At 39.1% G+C, this 20,916-nt stretch overlaps 1 protein-coding gene across 2 annotated transcripts in view; it reads left to right on the top strand.

Moving 5' to 3' along the window:
• The window catches only part of ECA3 (endoplasmic reticulum-type calcium-transporting ATPase 3), a 72,959-nt gene that overhangs the window by 19,950 nt on the left and 32,093 nt on the right, over positions 1-20,916 (top strand). For both annotated transcript variants that reach the window (XM_089151157.1, XM_089151158.1), the window contains exons 13-18: positions 3,645-3,746; positions 4,418-4,476; positions 7,493-7,637; positions 8,083-8,190; positions 16,866-17,018; positions 17,121-17,225. In XM_089151157.1, coding sequence (XP_089007283.1) covers positions 3,645-3,746; positions 4,418-4,476; positions 7,493-7,637; positions 8,083-8,190; positions 16,866-17,018; positions 17,121-17,225 — 672 coding nt within the window. The remainder of the gene's footprint in view (positions 1-3,644; positions 3,747-4,417; positions 4,477-7,492; positions 7,638-8,082; positions 8,191-16,865; positions 17,019-17,120; positions 17,226-20,916) is intronic.

Consider the following 20,916-nt stretch of genomic DNA (forward strand, 5'->3'; position numbering starts at 1 on the left):
AAGCAAGACGTGTAGGCGGTTGACTCATCTCCCATTGAAATAAGATCTACGCAAGGAAAAGCACTTGCTATTCGTTGGTTATTAGGGGCATCTCGTAAATGTTTGGGTCGAAATATGGCTTTGAAATTAAACTGTGAGTTCCCAAGTAGTGGGAGGAGACTAGGGCTTTGAGGCCTGTTGAAGAATGAGTCGGTGACTCATAAGCAGTGGTTGGTTAGGGGAACCCTGGAGCCGTAGCGAAAGTGAGTCTTCGAGGGGCAGATTGTCACTGCTTATGGACCCTATCTTGAGTGATCTTTAGATTTGGGTCATATTCTGTGGTTACAATTCTACCCTCTTATGTTTTCTTCTTTATTCCATCGATAATCTATTTTATGTTATAGATGCTTATGACCTCCCCCTTTATGCCCTATGGTAATGATTCGTTTGGCATTACGACCTTTACCACAAAGATGCTATCCATAGATCAAACTATTTTGTGGATTGGATTTCACTTTATAGTCGACAACAAGCTTGGAGATCTCGCTCTCGAGGGCAATCTCGCCCTTTAAAAAAATAGAGATCTCTCTCGAGTTGGCGAGATTTTGGTAGAGACATTGTAAATCTCGAGGGCTCAACTCAAGTGAACTCGAGGGCCCATCTCGGGGTTTTAAGGGTCAAACTAGGCTTAAACTTGGTATTTAGCCTATTTTAGGCCTTCTAAACACACTGGTGGCCTTAATTTGTGAGAAAACAACCCTATGTATGAGTCCAATTCTACCATTAGAATGCTACATGAATGAACACACAATGTTGTAAAACATAAAGTATAGAACCATTCATTAATACAAATTAAGACCAAGTAATAGGTACATCAAATAACTTAACGTGTTCAGAATTCCATCCATATGAGTCCAATACAACATCATTATTATCGACTCTCGATAATATAGCAGTACAACCATCATAAGTTCTTAAATCATACAAAAAATTAAAATTTTTTTTCTATGAAAGTGTAGATTAGACAAAGATGTTAAACATGTTTAATCCACACTCAAAGGCCTACTCTAGAAAATAATATTTGGAAAAAAATAAAATTTGGGGGAAAATTTCGGCCTACTTGAATAACACCTTCAAATGGCCTTGATTGATGTTCATGTGCCAAAGAGTCCTAAGGAGTGTTGCAGGTGAAGATCCGGCGAGATTTTGGCAAAAAATCTGGCCAAAATTGCCCTTCAAGTGGGCTGTTGAGAAAGGTAGAGAGAGTCGAGATGTCAGTGAATCTCGTCTCGACTCAAGTGAGAGGGAGTTCGACCGAGATCCCTCGTTGAAACAAGATCTTGAACCAAGATCTTGGTCGTGTTGGGGTAAAAGCCAGGTCTCAACACTGGTCTCCTCTCGCTGAGCTATAAAGGTGAGATCTTGGTGAGATCTCCTCCATAGTTGACAGCTCCATTGCTTGTGCTTGGGGTAGAACTATTGTATAAATGTATCATCGTGTTGTGGATTAGTCTATATTGATTGATTGCTTCATTATGTTGTTGCTAGGACGTACCATTCTTTTTGGTTATGGACATTCCAAATCATTCCCGTAGGAGATCCCGGCTGATTTTTTTGTGATCCTTCGGTAAAAAGATCCATCATCTTTAGAAAAATAAAATATAGGGTAGAACCAATAAAGGGTTCTTTTGATGTACCTAGCAATCGATATTTCATGGTCAAAGGTGTAGCTGCTTGTGCTTGGGTTAGAAGTATTGTATAAATGTATCCCTATTGTCAGCTCCATTGCTTGTGCTTGGGGTAGAACTGTAGAAGTATTGTATAAATGTATCATCGTGTTGCGGATCAGTCTATATTAATTGACTGCTTCATTATGTTGTTGCTAGCACATACCACTCTTTTTGGTTATGGACATTCCAAATCATTCCCGCAGGAGATCCGGGCTGATTTTTTTTCTGATCCTTAGATAAAAAGATCCATTTTTTCATAAAAAAAGAGAGAGGGTAGAACCAGTAAAGTTTTCTTTTTTGATTCGTCCCTGGAGCTGAATAGGGTTCTACAAGCAATCAATATTTCATGATCAAGGGTGTAGTTGCTTGTGTAGCAGTCCTTCTATATTGTATTAACAACGCAAAATGGTTGAAAGATATAATCTCTATTAAAGTTGGGGCTTCTTCATCTTCCTATACCTATGAATTCAAAATTTGGATATCACGTCTACAGTGGCTTCCATGTAGTTGCAGAAAGGCTGAAAGGGACAAAATCTGAAGGATTGATGATATTCAGACAGTTAGAAAAATACTGGCAGAAAGAAACATGATAGACTAGCTAGAAATAGAAGAGCATGCAACAGTAATTTTAGCATGTGTTTGGTTTTAACAATTTTCACTATATTTAAATGAGGAGAAATTCCACCATTAGAAAGTTGAAAATTCACTTATTGGTGAAAATCAAACTTTTATTCTTGAACCTGGGAGGGTGAGGGTGTTGAGAATTGTGCAGAGTCGATGTGCAAGTCTTGTGGCTGCTGCCTTGGTGCACAAGCCTTGGGGCAGCAGTTTGGTGCACAAGTTGCAAAAGTTTCTATTTTGGAGAAGTTTTCATTTTGGAGAAGCAGTCTTGGTGCACAAGTTTTGAAGAATCAGAGTTTCTATTTCTGTTTAGTTCCTATTTTCAGTTTTTGCTATTTTCATACTTTTTATTTTTGAGCAGAATCTTTTGTCAATTTGTTCGGTCCTTTTACATGTGGTTTTGTTTCCATATTTAGAGGACAAGGTTACTTGTCTCTCAAGTTGTAATTTGAGTTTGAAGGCTATAAATACACCAGCCTGCAATTCTAGGAAGGAAAATTCAGAATCACAGGCTGCTGCTGGTTCTTTCTCTTCTTCTGTGTTTTCTCTTTCAATTCAGTTACTGATTTGACTCTTAGATCTTGTTTTCTAACATGGTATCAAAGCATTAATCTGGTTCCCGGGTTTCTATTTTCACCCGCTGGTTGGAAGTCGTTTCAAAGTCATCATGTTCATGGTGAAAGCCTAGTTGAAATAAGGAAAAAAAATACTAGGATTTCAATGAAGATGGTGAATATGTATATGATTGTATGAAGCCAAGCTTGTTACCGCTGAAAGGGAACTAGGTTGATTTGTTCCTCAGGATCGGTTGCTTCAAATCTCTTATTTGTTGCTACCCATTGCTTCCACTGATATTTGATGTCTCAAATATGTTGTATCTGTTGCTGCCACCTTGTGCAAACTAGAAGCTGTTCTAGGCCTCCATCGAGATTGCTGAATGATGGAGGGGAGGGGAGGGGAACTACCAATATAACTTCTGCTACTCACCTGTGGCCTTGATTTCCCTGCCCAGATCTGCTTCTATCCTTGATATCTCTGTGATCAGCCATCTATAACTCTCTTTCTTCTGAACCTTGTTTCTGAGTCATCCTTGGAAATGCTATTACACAACTTGCAAAAGTAGATTTCTTCTAGGCCGTTAGCAACAAAATTTTCTTTGAATTAACTCTTAATTGGGTCTGTACATCTGTGAGGCTGTGAAATTATTATGACCTCTTCTTTATATTCAATATATTTGGCTTTGTTTTTTTATTGAATTTTGTTGCATGTCTTGTTCATAGATACAGTTAGTTGAACTTTCCGCTTTGGTTTTAGGTTATTGCAGGAATTTGTGTCTTGGTATGGGTGGTAAACATTGGACACTTCCGCGATCCTTCTCATGGTGGTTTTCTGCAAGGAGCAATTCATTACTTTAAGGTATTGCATGAGAGAAATGCCTCTTTATCTGTTCTCATCTTGATATACTCATGGACATTGAAAGCTAAGTTATCTTTTAATTCATTGGATGTTGGCATCTGTAGTGTTCTGAGAAATGTTGACGGAAAACATTTAACTTAAACCCTGTTTGCATGAAGATTTGGGAGATGGTGTAAATAGAAGGCTTCTATACTTCTGCTTTGGTTTAAGAAGGAAAATTGTATTTGTCATATTTCTTTTGGAGGCTTTGTTCCATATGTCTAGATATTCCCCCTCCCCCACCCCCTCAAGAAAAACCAAAAAATAGTAAACCATCATTTTTGGACCAAAGGGCTTCAAGAGGGTTCTGTAAGCAAACCCTTTTCCTTGAGAGTGCATGTAGATGTAGGGTGGGAGGCTGCACTTATGAATAGATAACAGTTTACTTAGGCTAATGCTTGAAAATGGAGTGTGACGATTTTCTTACTCTTGTTATAATATTGTATAACTGATTTGAGTTTATGAATTTCTTTATCCATGTGATGTTCTTTATTTCTATTCTATAGCTAAACATACAGTTTGATCCATTTATAAGATTATACATTCTGAAATTTGGCTCTTTGTTTCCAATGTTATGAATGTTCTTCATGTTAATGCTGACCACTATGTCCTCATTTCTTTTCTGCATCCAGATTGCAGTTGCTCTTGCTGTTGCAGCAATTCCTGAAGGGTTACCTGCTGTCGTTACAACGTGAGTTTTGGAATGAATAGTTATCTGCTCACTTTTTTGTTTGTTGAAGCGCCTAAAACCAAAAAACTTGAAATTAGAAAGAAGGGGAAGAATGTCACACACACACAGACACAAAACTTGAGGATCTTTTTAGTGAATAAAAGATTTCTTTCACTAGAGTCCCCAATTTTCTTTTGAAATTGTTGTTCTTTTTGGGGGTGGTGAGGAGAGGGGGAATGGAAGAATGCACAGGAAAAGGGGGAAGTGAACTATACAAATAAAACGCTGTTCTAAGAGTATTATCTAGGAATAAGCAAAAGGAAAGGGTTAAATCCCCTAATAACAACAATGTGCCTGTTGTAGGGTTGAAATCCATCCCAATAATGTGTCCATGGTGTGTTTAACTTCGTGTGGTATAATCATGGTTTAAGATCTGGCTTTTGTGAGGTTTCGAGACAAGATCTAAGGCAAGTCTCACGATATCTAAATGAAGATCTCGGCCGAGTCAAGATCTCGATTCAACTCAAGATCTCTGTCCACCCATTCTTTTAAAACCCAAGTTCAAGTGAGATAGGTTGAGATCTTGACTTGTCTTGCCTTCCAAGTCGGTGACAGCTTCCCAAGTTAATTTTTTGCCTAATTTTTTTGTTGGATTGTTGCCTCCTCTCAGTAAAAAAATTCCTAAGCCACAACAACTATTCATGGTCCAAAGCTTAAACTGCAAAGGGAATCCCAAGGCCTAAAGTGAGCTGAACCCCCCGTTCGTCAAGGGGAAGGTCGTCGGCAATAGAATGTGAAGCATAAGCCATACCCAACACTTCTGTTATGAACTTATGATGGCTGTATTATTGTATTCTCAAGAGTCGAGAATCTGATATTCTGTTGGTATTTAAGTTATCTGATGTATCTTATAACCAAATGTGTGAAATTTCGGCTAAATAGCAAAACCACCGAAACCTCGACATTTTGATGAAATCTGGGAAGGTTTCGGTGGGAGTTTTGCTCCCCGATTTGTGAGGGTATTTGAGGTCATTTTGGACTGGTTTTTGGTATTGAGGCCAATAAACACAATGAGAGTGCTATTTAGGCCTAAAACATCACCTAAAGTGGTGGTCTTGATCGGCACATGCCCAACTATATACAGGCGAAACTAGAAGTCTGTAACGTGATTTTAAACCAATGTAAATATGCACATGACGCAAGAGAACTCAAAGATCTTCATTTATTTGCAAGAAAAAGACAACTAAAATTCATTATACAACTAACTAACCAAGTACTCAATTTTATATGATGTACAATAAGTACAACCATATATGTGTAGAATATGAAAGAAGAATAACCTAAGCTATGCTGCTGCCTAATGTGCTATGGTGGCTCCACCTCCATCATCTCAATTCCAAGTCCTGTGCCTTGGTGGGTCTATCCTCTCTCTCGGGACCAAGTGTGTTGCTATGATCATCTTGTTATGCCAGTTTACATAGTCATCCCATGACATATTATGCTGATGGTTGTCAAGGACTCAAGGTAGTCACAAACTGCACCTCTGTAGGTCGTGTCATCACCAAGTGCAAGAATAACTCGATGTAGAGCGTAATGAGAATAGATATACGAAAGAGGCTCTGCTGGTTATGGTGGTGGCATACCGTATCCGAAGAATTCCTCCACAACTTCAATTGTCCTCGAGGCCGAGCCTGACCCATAATCACTGAAACTGCCACCAGAAGGGATACTTGTACCATTGTGTCCATGACTTGGAGGGACTCCATAAGGATCATAATCGTAAACCCGTAGGTAGATATGGAGCCTCTAGATTCATCTAAGCTCATGGATCCATCATTGTACCCATAGTTTGAACTCCTGGAAGACATACCCAAACCATCATGTCCATGAGTGTGAGGGACACCATAAGGACCATAAGCCCCATAAGTAGATGTGGAGCCTACGGACTCATCCAAGCTCATGGATCCCATTGCTGCTGCCAAGCTGTCTGCCGGATCTACAGGGCGGTATGATCCATATGATCGGGTGTCATCACCATAATCATGCATGTGCTGCTTCCCCTGATCCTCCCCTTTCGGCTGTAGGTTGTAGTACGACCAGATGAGACTGACTTCCATGATCCTGATCCTAGGTGGCATGTGTGAACTGGGACTCCCTAGTCTATCTCACCTAGGGCAGCTTTGTCTATGGTAATCGTGTCCAAAAATAACTGTGGGCTTGATTTCGAAGATAGAAGCAGAAAAACCAAGAATCAACACAAGAAGAGAGAAGCTCTGGAATGCTCTATCAAAAGTTTTGTGAAAACTTGCTGAAAATAGGATTTTATAGGCGATAAATCACCAAGAAAATGAAAAACTCGAAATATTGCCCAACGGTCAAAATATCAACCCCTGGGCAAAATATTGCCAAAATGTTGGGGATTTATCGGCAACATTTCGGACTGTAGGTTTCGTTCCCTAGTTTTGTGTCCCACTTACCAAAACACTGAAATGTCGCCAAGATTTGGTGACATTTCAGCGATTTTCATGCCATTATGTCCTAACTTGCTTTCCATTTATATGTCCTAATGGTTCTATATTTCATATTTTATAACCTTGGATGTTCATTTCAGCAGCATTTTGGTTTCAAACTTAGGGTCGAGTTAGAATTCATACGTAGGGTTTTCTCGCAAATTTAAGGCCACTCCTGTGTTTAGAGGGCCTAAAATAGGCTAGATATCAACTTCGAGCTCAACTTGACCCTTAAAACCGCCTGAGATGGACTCTCGAGTTTACTCATGTTGGCCCAAGAAAAAAATACCAGATATCAAGTTAGATCTAGATCTTGAACTTTCGGTCTAACATATAGGAGGGGTGTTTCACTTACATATGATGTTGGTCCTTACACCTCTGAATCTCACTACATATATGAAGTTACAAATAAAAGCTGGCATAAGTTGGCAATATGTGGGAATTGTAATTAACTAGTTGTCATGGTCGCAGTTAAAAGGTACTGTTTCCTGAACTTCCTAAATCTTTCTGTTCCTTCATGTGGTTAGGTGCTTGGCTCTTGGGACAAAAAGAATGGCACGGATGCATGCTATTGTAAGGTCTTTGCCATCGGTGGAGACCTTAGGATGTACAACAGTGATTTGCAGTGACAAGACAGGAACTCTTACAACCAACATGATGTCTGTGTCAAAGGTGATTATTTTTGTACTTGATTGCATTGGCTATATCCTGTGATACAACAACTATTTTGTTGGTTTTCTATTTGGATAAATCAATGGCAGCGCTCATCAAAAGCCCAGAGCGGCTGTTTCTTTTGCTTAGTTGATTCTTCTCTTTTGATATTCTTCCTCCAGATACTTGAATTTTGATTGGGTTCATTTTGTACTATCAGTTTCTATTTTGTTGGGTGATTGTGGTAATGTTCTCCTTTCAGATGTTGTCTGTGTGTACATTGATAATATTTTGCAAAATCTCCCACTAGTAATTTCATTAGATCAACTTTCTTTTACCCCCCCTTCCTTGCTTCATGTTGATATGATTTGTTGATCCAAATAGGTGCTTCAGATATGGATATTCCTGTTTTCTACACTAATTGTAGCAGGTGTTGATCTTTATATATTCTGCTCGTTCTGTCCAGATATGTGTGGTACGCTCGGGACGCCATGAGCCTATTACTGATGAATATAGTGTTAATGGGACCACATATGCACCGGAAGGGGTGATTTTTGACAGTGCAGGTATGAAGGTAATGTTTTTACCTAGTCTGGGGATTCTGTTTTCCTTGTCGAACTTGTTTTGTGTTGAGTCAGTAGCCATAGTTGTGGATCATTCACTCTTTATTCTTTTAGTCTGAAATTTGTTCGTTCCATTCTTCTTTGGATGTAATTCACTTGATAGCGAAAAAGTTTGTATTTTAGGGACTAATCGGCAACTATACCTGGGTTCACTCTATTGATTAATGTTAATTGCATCTTTGCATGTGCTATATGTATGCAATTATTATTACAGATAACTATAGAGTTTAGCACATGATTAATATTACATATAACTATAGAGTTCATTACTTGATTAATCATTACTTGATTAATACTAGTAAATATGGAGGGGACCTAATGTATACCCCATAATTCATGTACTATAAAGAGCGCAAAAATTCTGAATAAATTTTGCTATTCTTATGCATGGGGTTTATGAGACTTGATCATTGTGGTTGAATCATTGTTCTTAGTCATACTTCTCCTTGTTGTGAGAGGGACTAAATCGTGCACCTTTGTAGCACTAGAATTGAGGGGGACAAATTCTCTTTCTAATCATGATAGGAATCCTTCTTTAATTCTGTTTTTGCTGGGTTATCTTTCTATTGGGTTTTAGACTGGTTTTTGATTTACTTTTAGACTTGTATTCCTTTTTCTACTCAGAGTAGGTTTGATTCTGTTTGTAAACTATAAATTCCCCATTGGGGCTATGAATGAAACACAATTCTCTGAGTATTCAATTCTCATCTACATGGTATAAGGGCCTAGTGCTCGAATTTTAATCCCTCTTGAAGAGACTTTGCCAAAACAAGACAACTTGAAGCCCTCCCTTTGGAGAGCCCTTAACCTTGCCCTCCCTACCTAGTCCTTCCTTATTAGCTGCTACATCCCTACAAATCCCAATTGCATCCTTTGTTGGAATGGTTTGGAGGATCTGGAGCACCTATTTTTTTTCATGCCCTTTCTCCAAATCTATTTGGAGAAAAGCCCTTGCCTCCATTTGGCCCCGTTCGAGACGGTCTTTCAGGTTTTCTCGTGATTGGTCTTGGATTCTGAGAACCTTTTCAGGTAATTCTATTTGTGATCGGATCGGCAACCTAGTTTTCTGTGTGTCCATTCATCACCTTTTGTGGGAGTGCAACCTTAGGAGAAGGACTTCCAAATCCCGCTCTATAGATAGGATTTGGAATGCCATCTATTTTGATGTTTCATCCAGATTGTTAGCTATTCCCCTTCCCCCGGTTGTTGATACCCCAAGGAACATGCTTATTGTTGTCTCCTGAGGCCTTAGTTCTTCGTTTCGGTCTCCTTCTTGAAGGCCTTGTTTCTTGTTTTCTTGTTCTTTAATATAATTATTTATTCATCCAAAAAAAAAAAAAAAAAAAAAAAAAACAAAACAACTTGAAGCCTTTACTCAAAATGGTAACAAGACCCTTTTTCTCTCAATTCTTTATTGAAAGACTAATTCATTCTTCTTGCAATTGTGGAGCTCATCTTCTCAAGTCACTTAATGATTAAAAACTACTTCAAATACAAGTCGGTTTCAGTTTGTTCTTTGGAGAATACCCTAGCAGCAACCTTAATTACCTATCTTTTGAGAAAGAAGTGAAGGAATTGAATGTACCAAGCTGCTGCCCTCTTTTCCTTTTCTCCATGATCAAAAATAAAATATAAGCCTAAACCAGTTCTGCACCAAAGTTGTTCCTTGCATACCCAAAGTGTTTTGTTTATTTATTTATTGTAAAAAAATTAATCTTCCTTGGAGACCTAAATTAGTGGTAGGTCTGGGATTTTTTCTGCTGTACGTTAGCAGTTCTTACCCTTTTGCAGTCTCTTCTTTAGGGATGTAAACAATAAAGCACTTGTGATTCTATTTTTCCTTTCTTTTGTGTTTAGGGTTGTATCCGAAACTGGAATTTGTAAATAGTTTGGTTTTTTTGAAGTGTTGTAATTTTCCTTTATTTGCCTTAGTTATTACCCTACAATTGATTGTCTTTTGATTTTTTGTCCCAGTTGAAACCCTAAATCTGGTCTAGTACAAGTGTGATAAAAAAAGATTTCTAAATCAGAATCTACTAATTTTAGCTAGAAAAAGGAGGGGGAAAAAAATCAGAATCTAGTACAAAAGCAGGACTTAAAATTGCGATAGCTGAAAATTCTCACAATAATGAGTATCAAGCCCCTTGGTTTTCCTCTTACAATCCTAGATGCATCAAACTACCTGATGTGGTCAAGATCTGCCTACATTACTATCACTTGCCATTAGGAGTTAGGACATATTACTGGCACTACTGTGATTTTGTGAAATCAAAGAAACCCCGGACAAGCATAGGACCGACTGCTTGTGCATGACTCTCTAATAATAGCCTACCTAATTAGATCTATGGAACCAGAATGACATCAGATTTCATTTTTACCGTTGGACACTGCTATTAATGTTTGAGCTGCTACTCAAAAGACTATGGTAAAGTTGGAAACAGGGCCCAAGTCTATAAACTCTGAAAGTTCATGAGACATAACAGAAGATGTCACTTTCTCAGTACAACACCCTTTGTGCAATATGGCAGAAGATTGATCACCATAACACCTTTTAGCCAAACAACGGAGATGACATTGAGCATACTGCAAGCACCTTGATGAGACCTGGGTATATTATTTCCTAGCTGGACTTAATGTTGACTATGATCCTATTTGACTTCAAATTCTCAGCTGAGATCCCTTACGCACTTTGTAGTAATCATACGCCTATGTGTACAAAATATTGTTATCGTGCTGCTATGCTTCTTTCCCTTGCACCTGTCAGGGCAACCCTCAAAACTTAGACTGGAAGTGGTACAGAAGCGCCAAAAGAAGTTATCAGATGTGGATGCTATGGTAGACTATGTCATACAAAAGAAAAATGTTGGAAACCACAGTGGAAGCCTGTAGGCTTTGAAGCAAAATTAAAGGCTGGTCATGGGAAGAATTGAAGACAGACTTAGGCTAACCAAGCTGAAGTTTAATTTGCTCCCTTTATTGACATGGTCTCCGATCTCCCCAAAGCACTGCAAGCTCTCCGTCGGTTGCTGCAAGCTGCCCCAATCATCACTTTTACATCTATAACTATCTCTGTGACTTCTGGTATTCACGAGGCCCACTCAGGTATTTCTACCTACCTTTTTATGGTATCAATATATCCAACTCTGGTGCTACAGATCATATGATTGGTTCTTCCACTCAAGTCGATCAGTATACCCCTCTATTTGGGGAAGACACAGTCCGTGTGGCAAATGGATCCCACTCTATTTTTGGGAAAGGGTCCATTTGCTGTTTGTCAACCCTAACCTTTCTTGTTGCTTGCATATTCCCTCTTTTTTTACTAACCTATTGTCTATTAGTGGCCTACTAGGGATCTAAGTTGCAAAGTTACCCTTTTTCTTTATTGTTGTATTATACAGGGTTAGTGATAGAGAGGATGATTGGACTTGGTAAGGTGCAAAATGGTCTCTATCTGCTCAATCATATGACTCCTTCCATTGCTGTAACATTCTCACTAACACCATAGGTTCACTCAACCACCTCAGATATACAGCTACTCATTCAGAAACTTGGTCACCCTCCTGTCAAATCTTTACTTTATCTTCTTCCCGGTTCATTTAAGCATTGTATAAGGACAATTTTTCGGGAAGTGTGTATTTTGGCTAAACAAACATGCTCTAGTTATTTTAATTCTAATAAAAGGAGTGGATTGCGCTTCTGATTTAATTCACTCCGATGTATGTGGTTCTAGTGATTGTAATTCTATCTCTGGTGATCGTTGGTTCGTAACCTTTATTGATTGTCACTTGCAGTGTCAGTTGAGTATACCTAATGCATCACAAATGTGTAGGTCTTCTTGTATTTCCAAGTATTTCACTAGATGGTACAAATGTAGTTCGATGAAAAGATTAAAGCAGTCTACATTGATAATGATAAGAGATAAATGGAGCACACTTTTGAGGCATACTTAATAGATTATGATATTCTTCTTCAGACCATGTATGTTGAAACTCCTACTTAGAATGGACTAGCTGAAAGAAAGAGTTGACACTTATTGGAGGGCGTTTGTGCCCTGATGTTTTCTCGTAATGTTCGGTCCGATACAATTTCCATCGCCCCCTATTTGATTAACTGTATGTTGTTTCACATACTTGACTTCATAGCACTTATAAATATCCTTGGAAATAACTCTTTTTTGGTTAACCCCTAGAGCGTTCAACTATGCCTACTATGATTGTAATCATCACTGTATTGGGATCCACAAAGCATTTAATGCATCCTTGTGGGATGTTCTCCATCCTAGAATGGCTACCGCTACTACCATCCACCGTTTCACAAGTTCTTTTTTTCTATGGATGTTGTCTTTCATTAAGCCTCATCGACTCTACCTCAAGGAAAAAATTTCGGTCAAAACTTGAATTTTGACCTAAGAAAAAGCCAAAATTTTGGTCGAAACATGTGATTTTTTTACTAAAGTTTCAAGCTTCAGTTTCTAGCCTCGTATAAACTTGAAATGATCTGGATTCTTGCATACTACCTATAACAACCATAATAAACACAATGGAACTACTAGTTTACCCAAAAAACCATTGAAAATGTAGCATTCAAGTATATAGTATGTATGAGAAGGACCGAGAATATTACCGATTACAAGTCTACTCTATTCCATGTCTCCCTCTACCCTCTACACCCCATACAAATGACAATACATGTTTTATGATGTATCTGGCCTCACCCACATGGCTAAGATATCCTGATAGTGGGAAGTTTGAAATATCCAGATAATGAGCTATGGAAGGGTTGGTGGTGGTATAGAGTGGAAGATCTGCTCAACAAATGAGGAACCACTCTGGTTGTCGACGGGGGTAGGGACATTTCAAGCTCCATAACCATAGTAAGGTTCCAGTGGCCGACTCTGATAGGTGACAGTGGGAGGGACACCATAAGCTTCATAAGCTCTATGGCCATAACCATAAGACTCCACTGGTGGCTGACTCTTGAGTCTTAAGCCAGAAGGGACACCAGTCACACCATAATTCATAAGTCGACCCATTAGAACCCACACTCTACACAACAGTACCATATGAGGACTCTGCGGGCCTATGCTATCCAGATCCTCTAGAGGTGTACTCTCTAGAATCATCTATGCTCATCGATCTCATAGAGCCCACCAAGCTATCCACATCAGCCGGATGGTAAGACCCATATGATGGCGTGTCCTCTGTGCTATATCTGTGTTGTCTCCCCTTTCCCTTCCTCGAATATGTCGATGAAACATTTTTGCCTTGAGATGCAGCTCCACCATGGTTTGAATCCTGTGTTGCATGGGTGAACTGACTCTCACCTGTGAATCTCGATGGTCGTCCTCCCCCTCCCTAACTCTCATGTACTACTGGTGGTCCTAGAATTAGCTAAACCCTAATTATGAGGTCCAACACCCTCCTCATCCCCTCTATCATCATCATCATTATTGCTGTTATCATCATCATTGTTTTTTTTTGTTGGGGGATGCTTGAGTCACATCATCTTCAGTGTCGGGCCAAATAATGAAATCCTCACTATGGGTGGATGCACTAGGGTAGGAAGGGGTTAGCGGGTGTTGTGTGTGCACTCACCTCCTGGGGCATGGAGTGCGCCACATCAGCTCCCATCTCCTCTGCAATATGTCTACTAAGATGACCTCCCTTCTCATCTACCAATGCCTCTCCATTGTCCTGGATTCAATCAACCACTGGGTTATCATCATCATGCATCTCAAATATGTCGGCTAACTTGATATTGTTACTCTCTCTGTCCATCCCATGTCTAATATGATCCTTTCTCAGTCTCATGTTATAGTGTAGGTAGACAATGTCCTCTAGACACTTCACACCCGATTGGTCGCCCCTCTTTGAGTGGATGAGGTTGAAGTTGTTCCAATGTTGCTCACAACCAGTGGTAGGACATGTCTGGGAGAGCACTTTGCATGCAATCATAGTCAAACGAGGTGAGTCACGGCCAAGTTGCAACCACCATTCAGCTGCAACAAACATAGACTACAATCAATACTTAAATAACTAATTGAAAGATAGAATATAAGTAATTAAATATATAATGAATTAACTTACCCCTAGGGGCGGATTCCCGTCCCGATATGGCCACGGGACGACCAAAACTCCTAGTGGCATCCCTAAATGCCTTCATCTAATATGTAAAGGAAAAAAACAATAACTAGGTTAATACTTAAATTAATTAATAACTTAGGATAAAACTATGAATTGTGAATATCAAATCACAATTTCACCTTTATAAGGAGGACTGCCTGCTTAGATGGATCCGGTTCCAACCTCTCCACTACAGTTTGGACGGCATCTATCAAATCTTGTTTCATCCCTAGCATGTCATTGTAATGGTACTAGGGATTTAGATAGTATGTTGTGTATAAAAAGCAAAAATAAGAGAGAATAGTCAATACTTAATAGTGTGATAAACTGATAATATAATGAATATTAAATTGATTACTAAACAACTCACCAGCCTTACGTAGTGGATTTTGCAACATAGACTCCCATCTAACTTGCATGATGTTGAGGATTTTCTTGTTGCTGTGTTGGTAGACCTAAACAACTTGTTGTTTCATCCTATCTACTGCAGCCCATATGTGTGGTATTGTAGGTCTTCTCTGCTGATCTACCATTCAAAACACATGCACTATAGGCTTAAGCATCTTCACGACTATCCTCTCATTATTCTAGAAAATGTCATCGAGTATGGTCAACTGTGCTCTCCTTCCTCCTACAGATGAAGAAGTGAAGAACCCTCCTAGCTAAACCATTACTCTGATGCAAACGTGCTCTTAAGGCCAGTCATCCTACTCTCAAAGCTTTGTAGTGCTATCCAATTGGTAGCAAATCTAGTTATGATTGGCCTCCCTAAATCACCCTGACACTTGTCCCTCATCATCTTTAGTGCATAGGTGTGGTTATTGATGAAGGTGCTAACTTGTCGGGCTTGCTCCACGGTCTTCTGTACAAGCTTGACCTTCCCCCTATCCTTTAGCATTAGGTTGATGCAGTGAGCAACACATGGAGTCCAAAAGAACCTATATCTAGGCAGACGGGGTGGTGCGTATGACCTTAATTCCACCTTAGGATATTGTACTTTTGTTGTCAGGAATCTGGTTATCTATCGAAGCAAAATATTGAAGCAATATCTTATGTAGAAACAGAATTTCGAGCTATGGCACAAGGGGTTTGTGAGTGACCATGGTTACATGGTCTACTAGAGAATCTGGATGTGTCTATGCCTCTTGCCATGATGCTCTATGGTGACAACAAAGCAGCTATAAGCATTGCCCATAATCCAGTGCAACATGATAGGACAAAGCATGTGGAGATTTGCAGGCAGTTTATAAAAGAGAAGTTGGAAAGTGACAGCAATCTGTATGCCATTTGAGAAATTCCTATTTTGACCTAGTTTTGAGTGGGACAAATTCCCTCTCCTAATCATGATAGAAATCTCTATTTGCTTTTGTCTTTATTTAGTTATCTTTCCTTTTTGGGCTCTCCTATTTACTTTCAGACTTGTATTCCTCTTCCTACTCAAGAGTAGGTTCTCCTCTGTTTGTAAAGATAAAATTCCCCATTGGGGCTATGAATGAAGCACAATTCTTTGAGTGTTCAGTTCTCATTGTTACTACATCCCTTGTAAATCATTACATTTAGGTGAATGTAAGTAAATGCGGCAAAGTTGATCATTTGCAAGGTTGTACTTAAATTGATTCAGTCTCTTGTCCATTTTAGTCTTATTACATTATACATGTTATATATTACTTATTTGTGAAGGTTTTAGCTTCAAAGTTGTATTCTTGGTTATTTCCATGTGTTTTTGCACTGATGGATACATATCTCTGATGCAATACATCTCTTAAAATCACCTGACTGATATGATATCTGATACGGATACTTCAGTTCTTTGTCATGTGGATGCTAAACATGAACGGATGGGTGGGGGCAGTAAGGGCTCCAAGGGTATTGGAGAGAGTGAAAGAAGAAAGAATCTTGGGCTGGGGAGTGGTGTTATTTATTGTTGACGAGTAGGTTATGTAGCTGCTTCTTATGTCCACTTTTAGAGATGTTTCAAACTTCAATGATGCAACTGCTGCCAGCCAGTTATTCCAACTTATGAAAGTGAACAGGGACCTAGATCTTTCTATTGTCATTATATTAACATTGTCAAATTAGTTTACTAGACATTTCAACATGAATCTAGTACCTAAATTTTGTCAACTTCAAGTTTTATTGCTTCTCAATACTGTTTCTTGCTTCGTTGTTCATGCATGATATCTGAATGTGTTGAATAATTAATATGTCCAATCTGTTGATGTCATGGAACCATTTACGCAGAATGATAAAATTTTTAATCATGATTACTTTTTTGCTGCAGGATGTAGTGAAGTAGTAGTTTATTTGACCTACTAATGCATGCCAAAACTTTGTGCTTGGTTTGCTAACATGTGATGATGATGTTTAGTTGTGTAAACCATTGATGTTTTAGCAAGTTTTGTGACATTACTTTCTGGAGCTTATGGCTCTGCCTAGTCTTTCATACTTATTTTCCCACTGGGCTTTGTAAGTTGACTACTAAAGCTCTACTGATTGCTGTGCAGCTTGAGTTTCCAGCTCAATTGTCTTGTCTTCTTCACATAGCAATGTGTTCTGCGCTTTGCAATGAATCTACATTGCAATACAATCCAGGCCAGGGTACCTATGAAAAAATTGGGGAGTCAACTGAAGTAGCACTCCGTGTACTTGCTGAGAAGGTTAACTTGATATCAATTACTTTATATAATTCCTGCTATTGTATCTTCTGTTTGTAGGGAACACTTCTGAATTGTTTGTCAACCATTTTTCCCCATACACAGGTTGGCCTTCCTGGTTTTGACTCTATGCCTTCAGCTCTGCATATGCTCAGCAAGCATGACCGTGCTTCTTATTGTAATCGTTACTGGGAGAACCAGTTTAAGAAGGTTTGCTTTAACTTTTCAGAGATATGATGTTTCTTACTCCGCATGATGGTATCAGTATTTTAAAATGATGGAACCAAGGTTTCATATTGGCAGAGATTTTGACTCAACAATGCCTCTTAGTATTCCACTCTGTATAGGCCTCTGGGGTTGTCCTCCTTTAAATGATAAATGAACTTTAATCAAGTCACCTTTTTTAGTGAATTAAAATTCAGAGCCAAAAGGGTGTTTTCTTTTTTGGGTTTTTTTTGGGGGTGGGGGGGGGAATACAGTTAGCCCCAGAAATGAGGGGAGAATACTTAAAAAGAACTAAATTATATGCCCCAACTCCCAAGCCTCTTAAGGGGTTGTGGAAGGGAGAGAGGGAAACCCCAGGACTGACGTAAGCACAAAATTCCCCCTTGGCCGAAACCATAACTTGGGCCCCAAGGCCCACTCAAGATGGCGCAACCAGGGGCTGGTTGAATCCCTTTAATGGCAATTTGGTCATTTCCTCCTTTTAGTTAGTTAACTATTTTAATTTTAAATTTTGGGGTGCCAATTTGTTTTAATTTCCTTGCTTGAGTCAGTTAAGTGAGTTCTAATGCCCCTAGGAATCTATTTTGAATTAAAGATTCCTTGTGGATAATTAGGTCTTTTATTGCAAGTTAAATTCTTTAATTTGTGTGATTGTTATTTGTGTAGTTGTAAAGGGGATCCTAGTATGTAAAGGAAACCCAAGTTAAGTCAGTCTTTATTTCCCAGTTAGAGTTTAAGCCTTTCCATCCTCATGTAAAGCTATAAATAGCCCATCCCTCTCATTGTAAACTTACTTTGAATTGAATACAAGAATCTGAGATTTTAGGGAAAGAATCGTGGCCTTCTTGGGAGGGCCACAGTTGAGTGTCTTGAAAGAATTCTTCAAGTTGAGCTTCTTCTTCCAATCTCCAGCATCAGTTCAACAAGTCCGGCATCTTTCCAAGTAGGTTCAGCAGCCCCCAACCCCTTCCCCTTCCTCCTCTCTCACCCACAGCCCTTCCCCCACCCCTTCTATTCCTTGCGCAGGCCCTAGAAACCCCTCCTCCACTGTTGCAGCCCCCAAGAATCCCCTCCCTTACAATCGCAGTCACCTTCAGACCCTCCACCACCCTTCACAGCCTTCAACAAACCCTCCCTCACTGCTGCGATACCCCTGAAACCCCCTCCCCCCCTCCTCCCCTAACTTTGCGCAACCCCCCCCCCCCCCCCCCCCACTCCCCCTTTCGTCTGCCTCTCTTTCTCCTTCTCTGTCTTGTGGCAGGTCAGCTAAACAGAAAAACAAAAAAGGAAAGAAAGAAATGGAAAGAAAAGAATTAAGAAAGACTGCGCAAGAACTTACCCAAAACCTTTTCCCTCGATTAGAGATAGTTCCCTAAGCCTTTCCCCACTATTTCGTTTAACCCTTGGGTGATTTTGGTGTCTCAAAGATCATCCCTAAACCCCCCTATAGCCAATCGCTGGCTTCCTAGGAATCCTTAACAACAACAACAAGCCTTGTCGTTACCATATGGGGTCGGCTTCCTAGGAACCCTTGACACATCCTATATTTCTTTGTTGCAATCTATATTTATTTTGGTTATCTCCAAATCACCCTGTAGGAATTTGTTAAAACCCTAAAATCTCACAAACACTACCCATGCCAACTCTAGCTCATCCCTTTAGGATCCTTGTTATCATAAAATCAACCCATCAGGTTTTGTTAATCCTAGGTCTGATTATCCAACTGCTGGTTCAAGAAAGAGAGATTCTGGATTACCGGAAAAAAAAAGAAAAAAGGAAAAAAGAAAAAGAAAAGAGAGATTCTGGGCTAACCCTAAATTGTAGGGAATTATTTCAAAGAATCCTTAACCCTAGAATTGGGATGCATCAAAGACACAACAATATGCTTATTCCTTGGGGAATCAACACAGTGATAGGTGAGAATAGAACTAGAGGACCATATTCTGAGATTTCGCTCCATACATATTCCATTAAAGATGAGTTTTTTCACACGAATCCATCCTCTTGCAATAGGAAGAACTCAGTGTTCATGTCTAACAATTTCCCAGGAGCTCTTCCAAATGGTAGAGGAAAAGGGGCAAGCAAAAATCAGATGATCTGCATCTTCTAAGGGCCTGTTTGGTTACATGTGAAATTTCTGGATTCATTAATGGAAAATTTATACCCATTTGGTTGTATAAATTCCTGGATTCATGAAATCTAGGGATTCACCTTTTTACACTCAAAACGTGAATCTGTCGATTAATGGGTATGAGGTGAAATCTAGAGATTTCACCCCTACTATAAAAGCGCTAAACATTTGTGCATTCACAAAATCACCTTGACGGAACTCTCCGAACCAAAGATTCAGGTTAATCAAATAGTTAATTTTATGAACCAGGACGCCATAGATTTGAAATCTCTACATATTTGAAATCTCCATACTCAAGTAACCAAACAGTCCCTAAAGCATTCTAGGAAAGATGACAAGCAGATACTGGAATATGCCAATGAGAGAGAAAAGACTGTGTTTGGAGTTAAACATTTTAATTATGATGAGCAATGTGGGTCTTGAACTAAACTAGCTTGCACCAATAGGACAAGGGGCCACAAGATTTGCTGAAGTCCCAAGACCCTTTGAATTTGAAAAGGCCTGAAGAAGATGCAAACGAAACAACATTGTCCACCCTACCCTGGGGCCTCCTAGCAATGGAAGGTAAAGAAATTCCCCACAGCTGATAAAAATATAGTTCAAATCTTCCCAAAATTTCAGCGACAGTTCAATTTCCATGAAATCCAAGACAAAATGACCGAAGGAAGTCTCGGTCCATCTTGGTCAAAATTTCAACCGAGATAGACTTTATCGATGGTTTCAACTGGGATAGACCATTTCGGCCCATCTTCTTTAACTTACAAAATTTGCAAAGTATTGCCAACCTAGTTTCACAAATCTCGACCAAATATCCCACTTTTTGGCTTAAATCCCTCTTTCTCTTGCAAATCCCTACTTTTTTTTTTTTATTAACAAACATCTACTTTGCTGGATTGTTGGGGATTAGACATCATTTGAAGTTAGGTATGTATATTCTTCTCTAATTTTTGATTTCTTGATTGTTGATGCATCAAAACATGTTTGTTTCTTTTCACATTGATACATCTATGAATGTATGTTGTAAATTTTTTTTTAGGGCTTCTTTTATTCTTTTGAATTTCTAGTTTTTAAAATCGATTTCCATGTAATATATTTTCAAAAAAGAGATAATAGTATTCGTTTGTGATATATGACACTGAATCTTATATATGTGAGACATCACTCAATCTATGCTGTGATGGTGTCATTCTTCTGTTAATTATTTAAAATACTTATTGTTACAAATGACAGATCTTTCTATTTGTCGGAATAGACACACATCTCTCGATTGATAGGATATGAATGACTACTTTTCATTGATTTTTTATGGAGATAACCTCTTCCATGTTGTTAATTATGCTTTAAAGGGTGTATGCAGAAACCCAAGCCAAAAAACCACCAAAATAGGGCTGGAATTGGCTGCTCAAACTTCCAGGCAGAAGTACTTGGTTTTGAATGAAATGGCCAAAATTTGAGCCATAACTCGGTTTCGAGGCTGGCTGAAACCGGTCTCATAACCGAGACTTCAAATTTTGGTCAAAAGGGGGGGGGGAATGAAGAAGGCTT

This window comes from Hakea prostrata, chromosome 4, assembly GCF_041222555.1.
Source record: "Hakea prostrata isolate BN-2017 chromosome 4, UWA_Hpros_2, whole genome shotgun sequence".
Taxonomy (NCBI): domain Eukaryota; kingdom Viridiplantae; phylum Streptophyta; class Magnoliopsida; order Proteales; family Proteaceae; genus Hakea; species Hakea prostrata.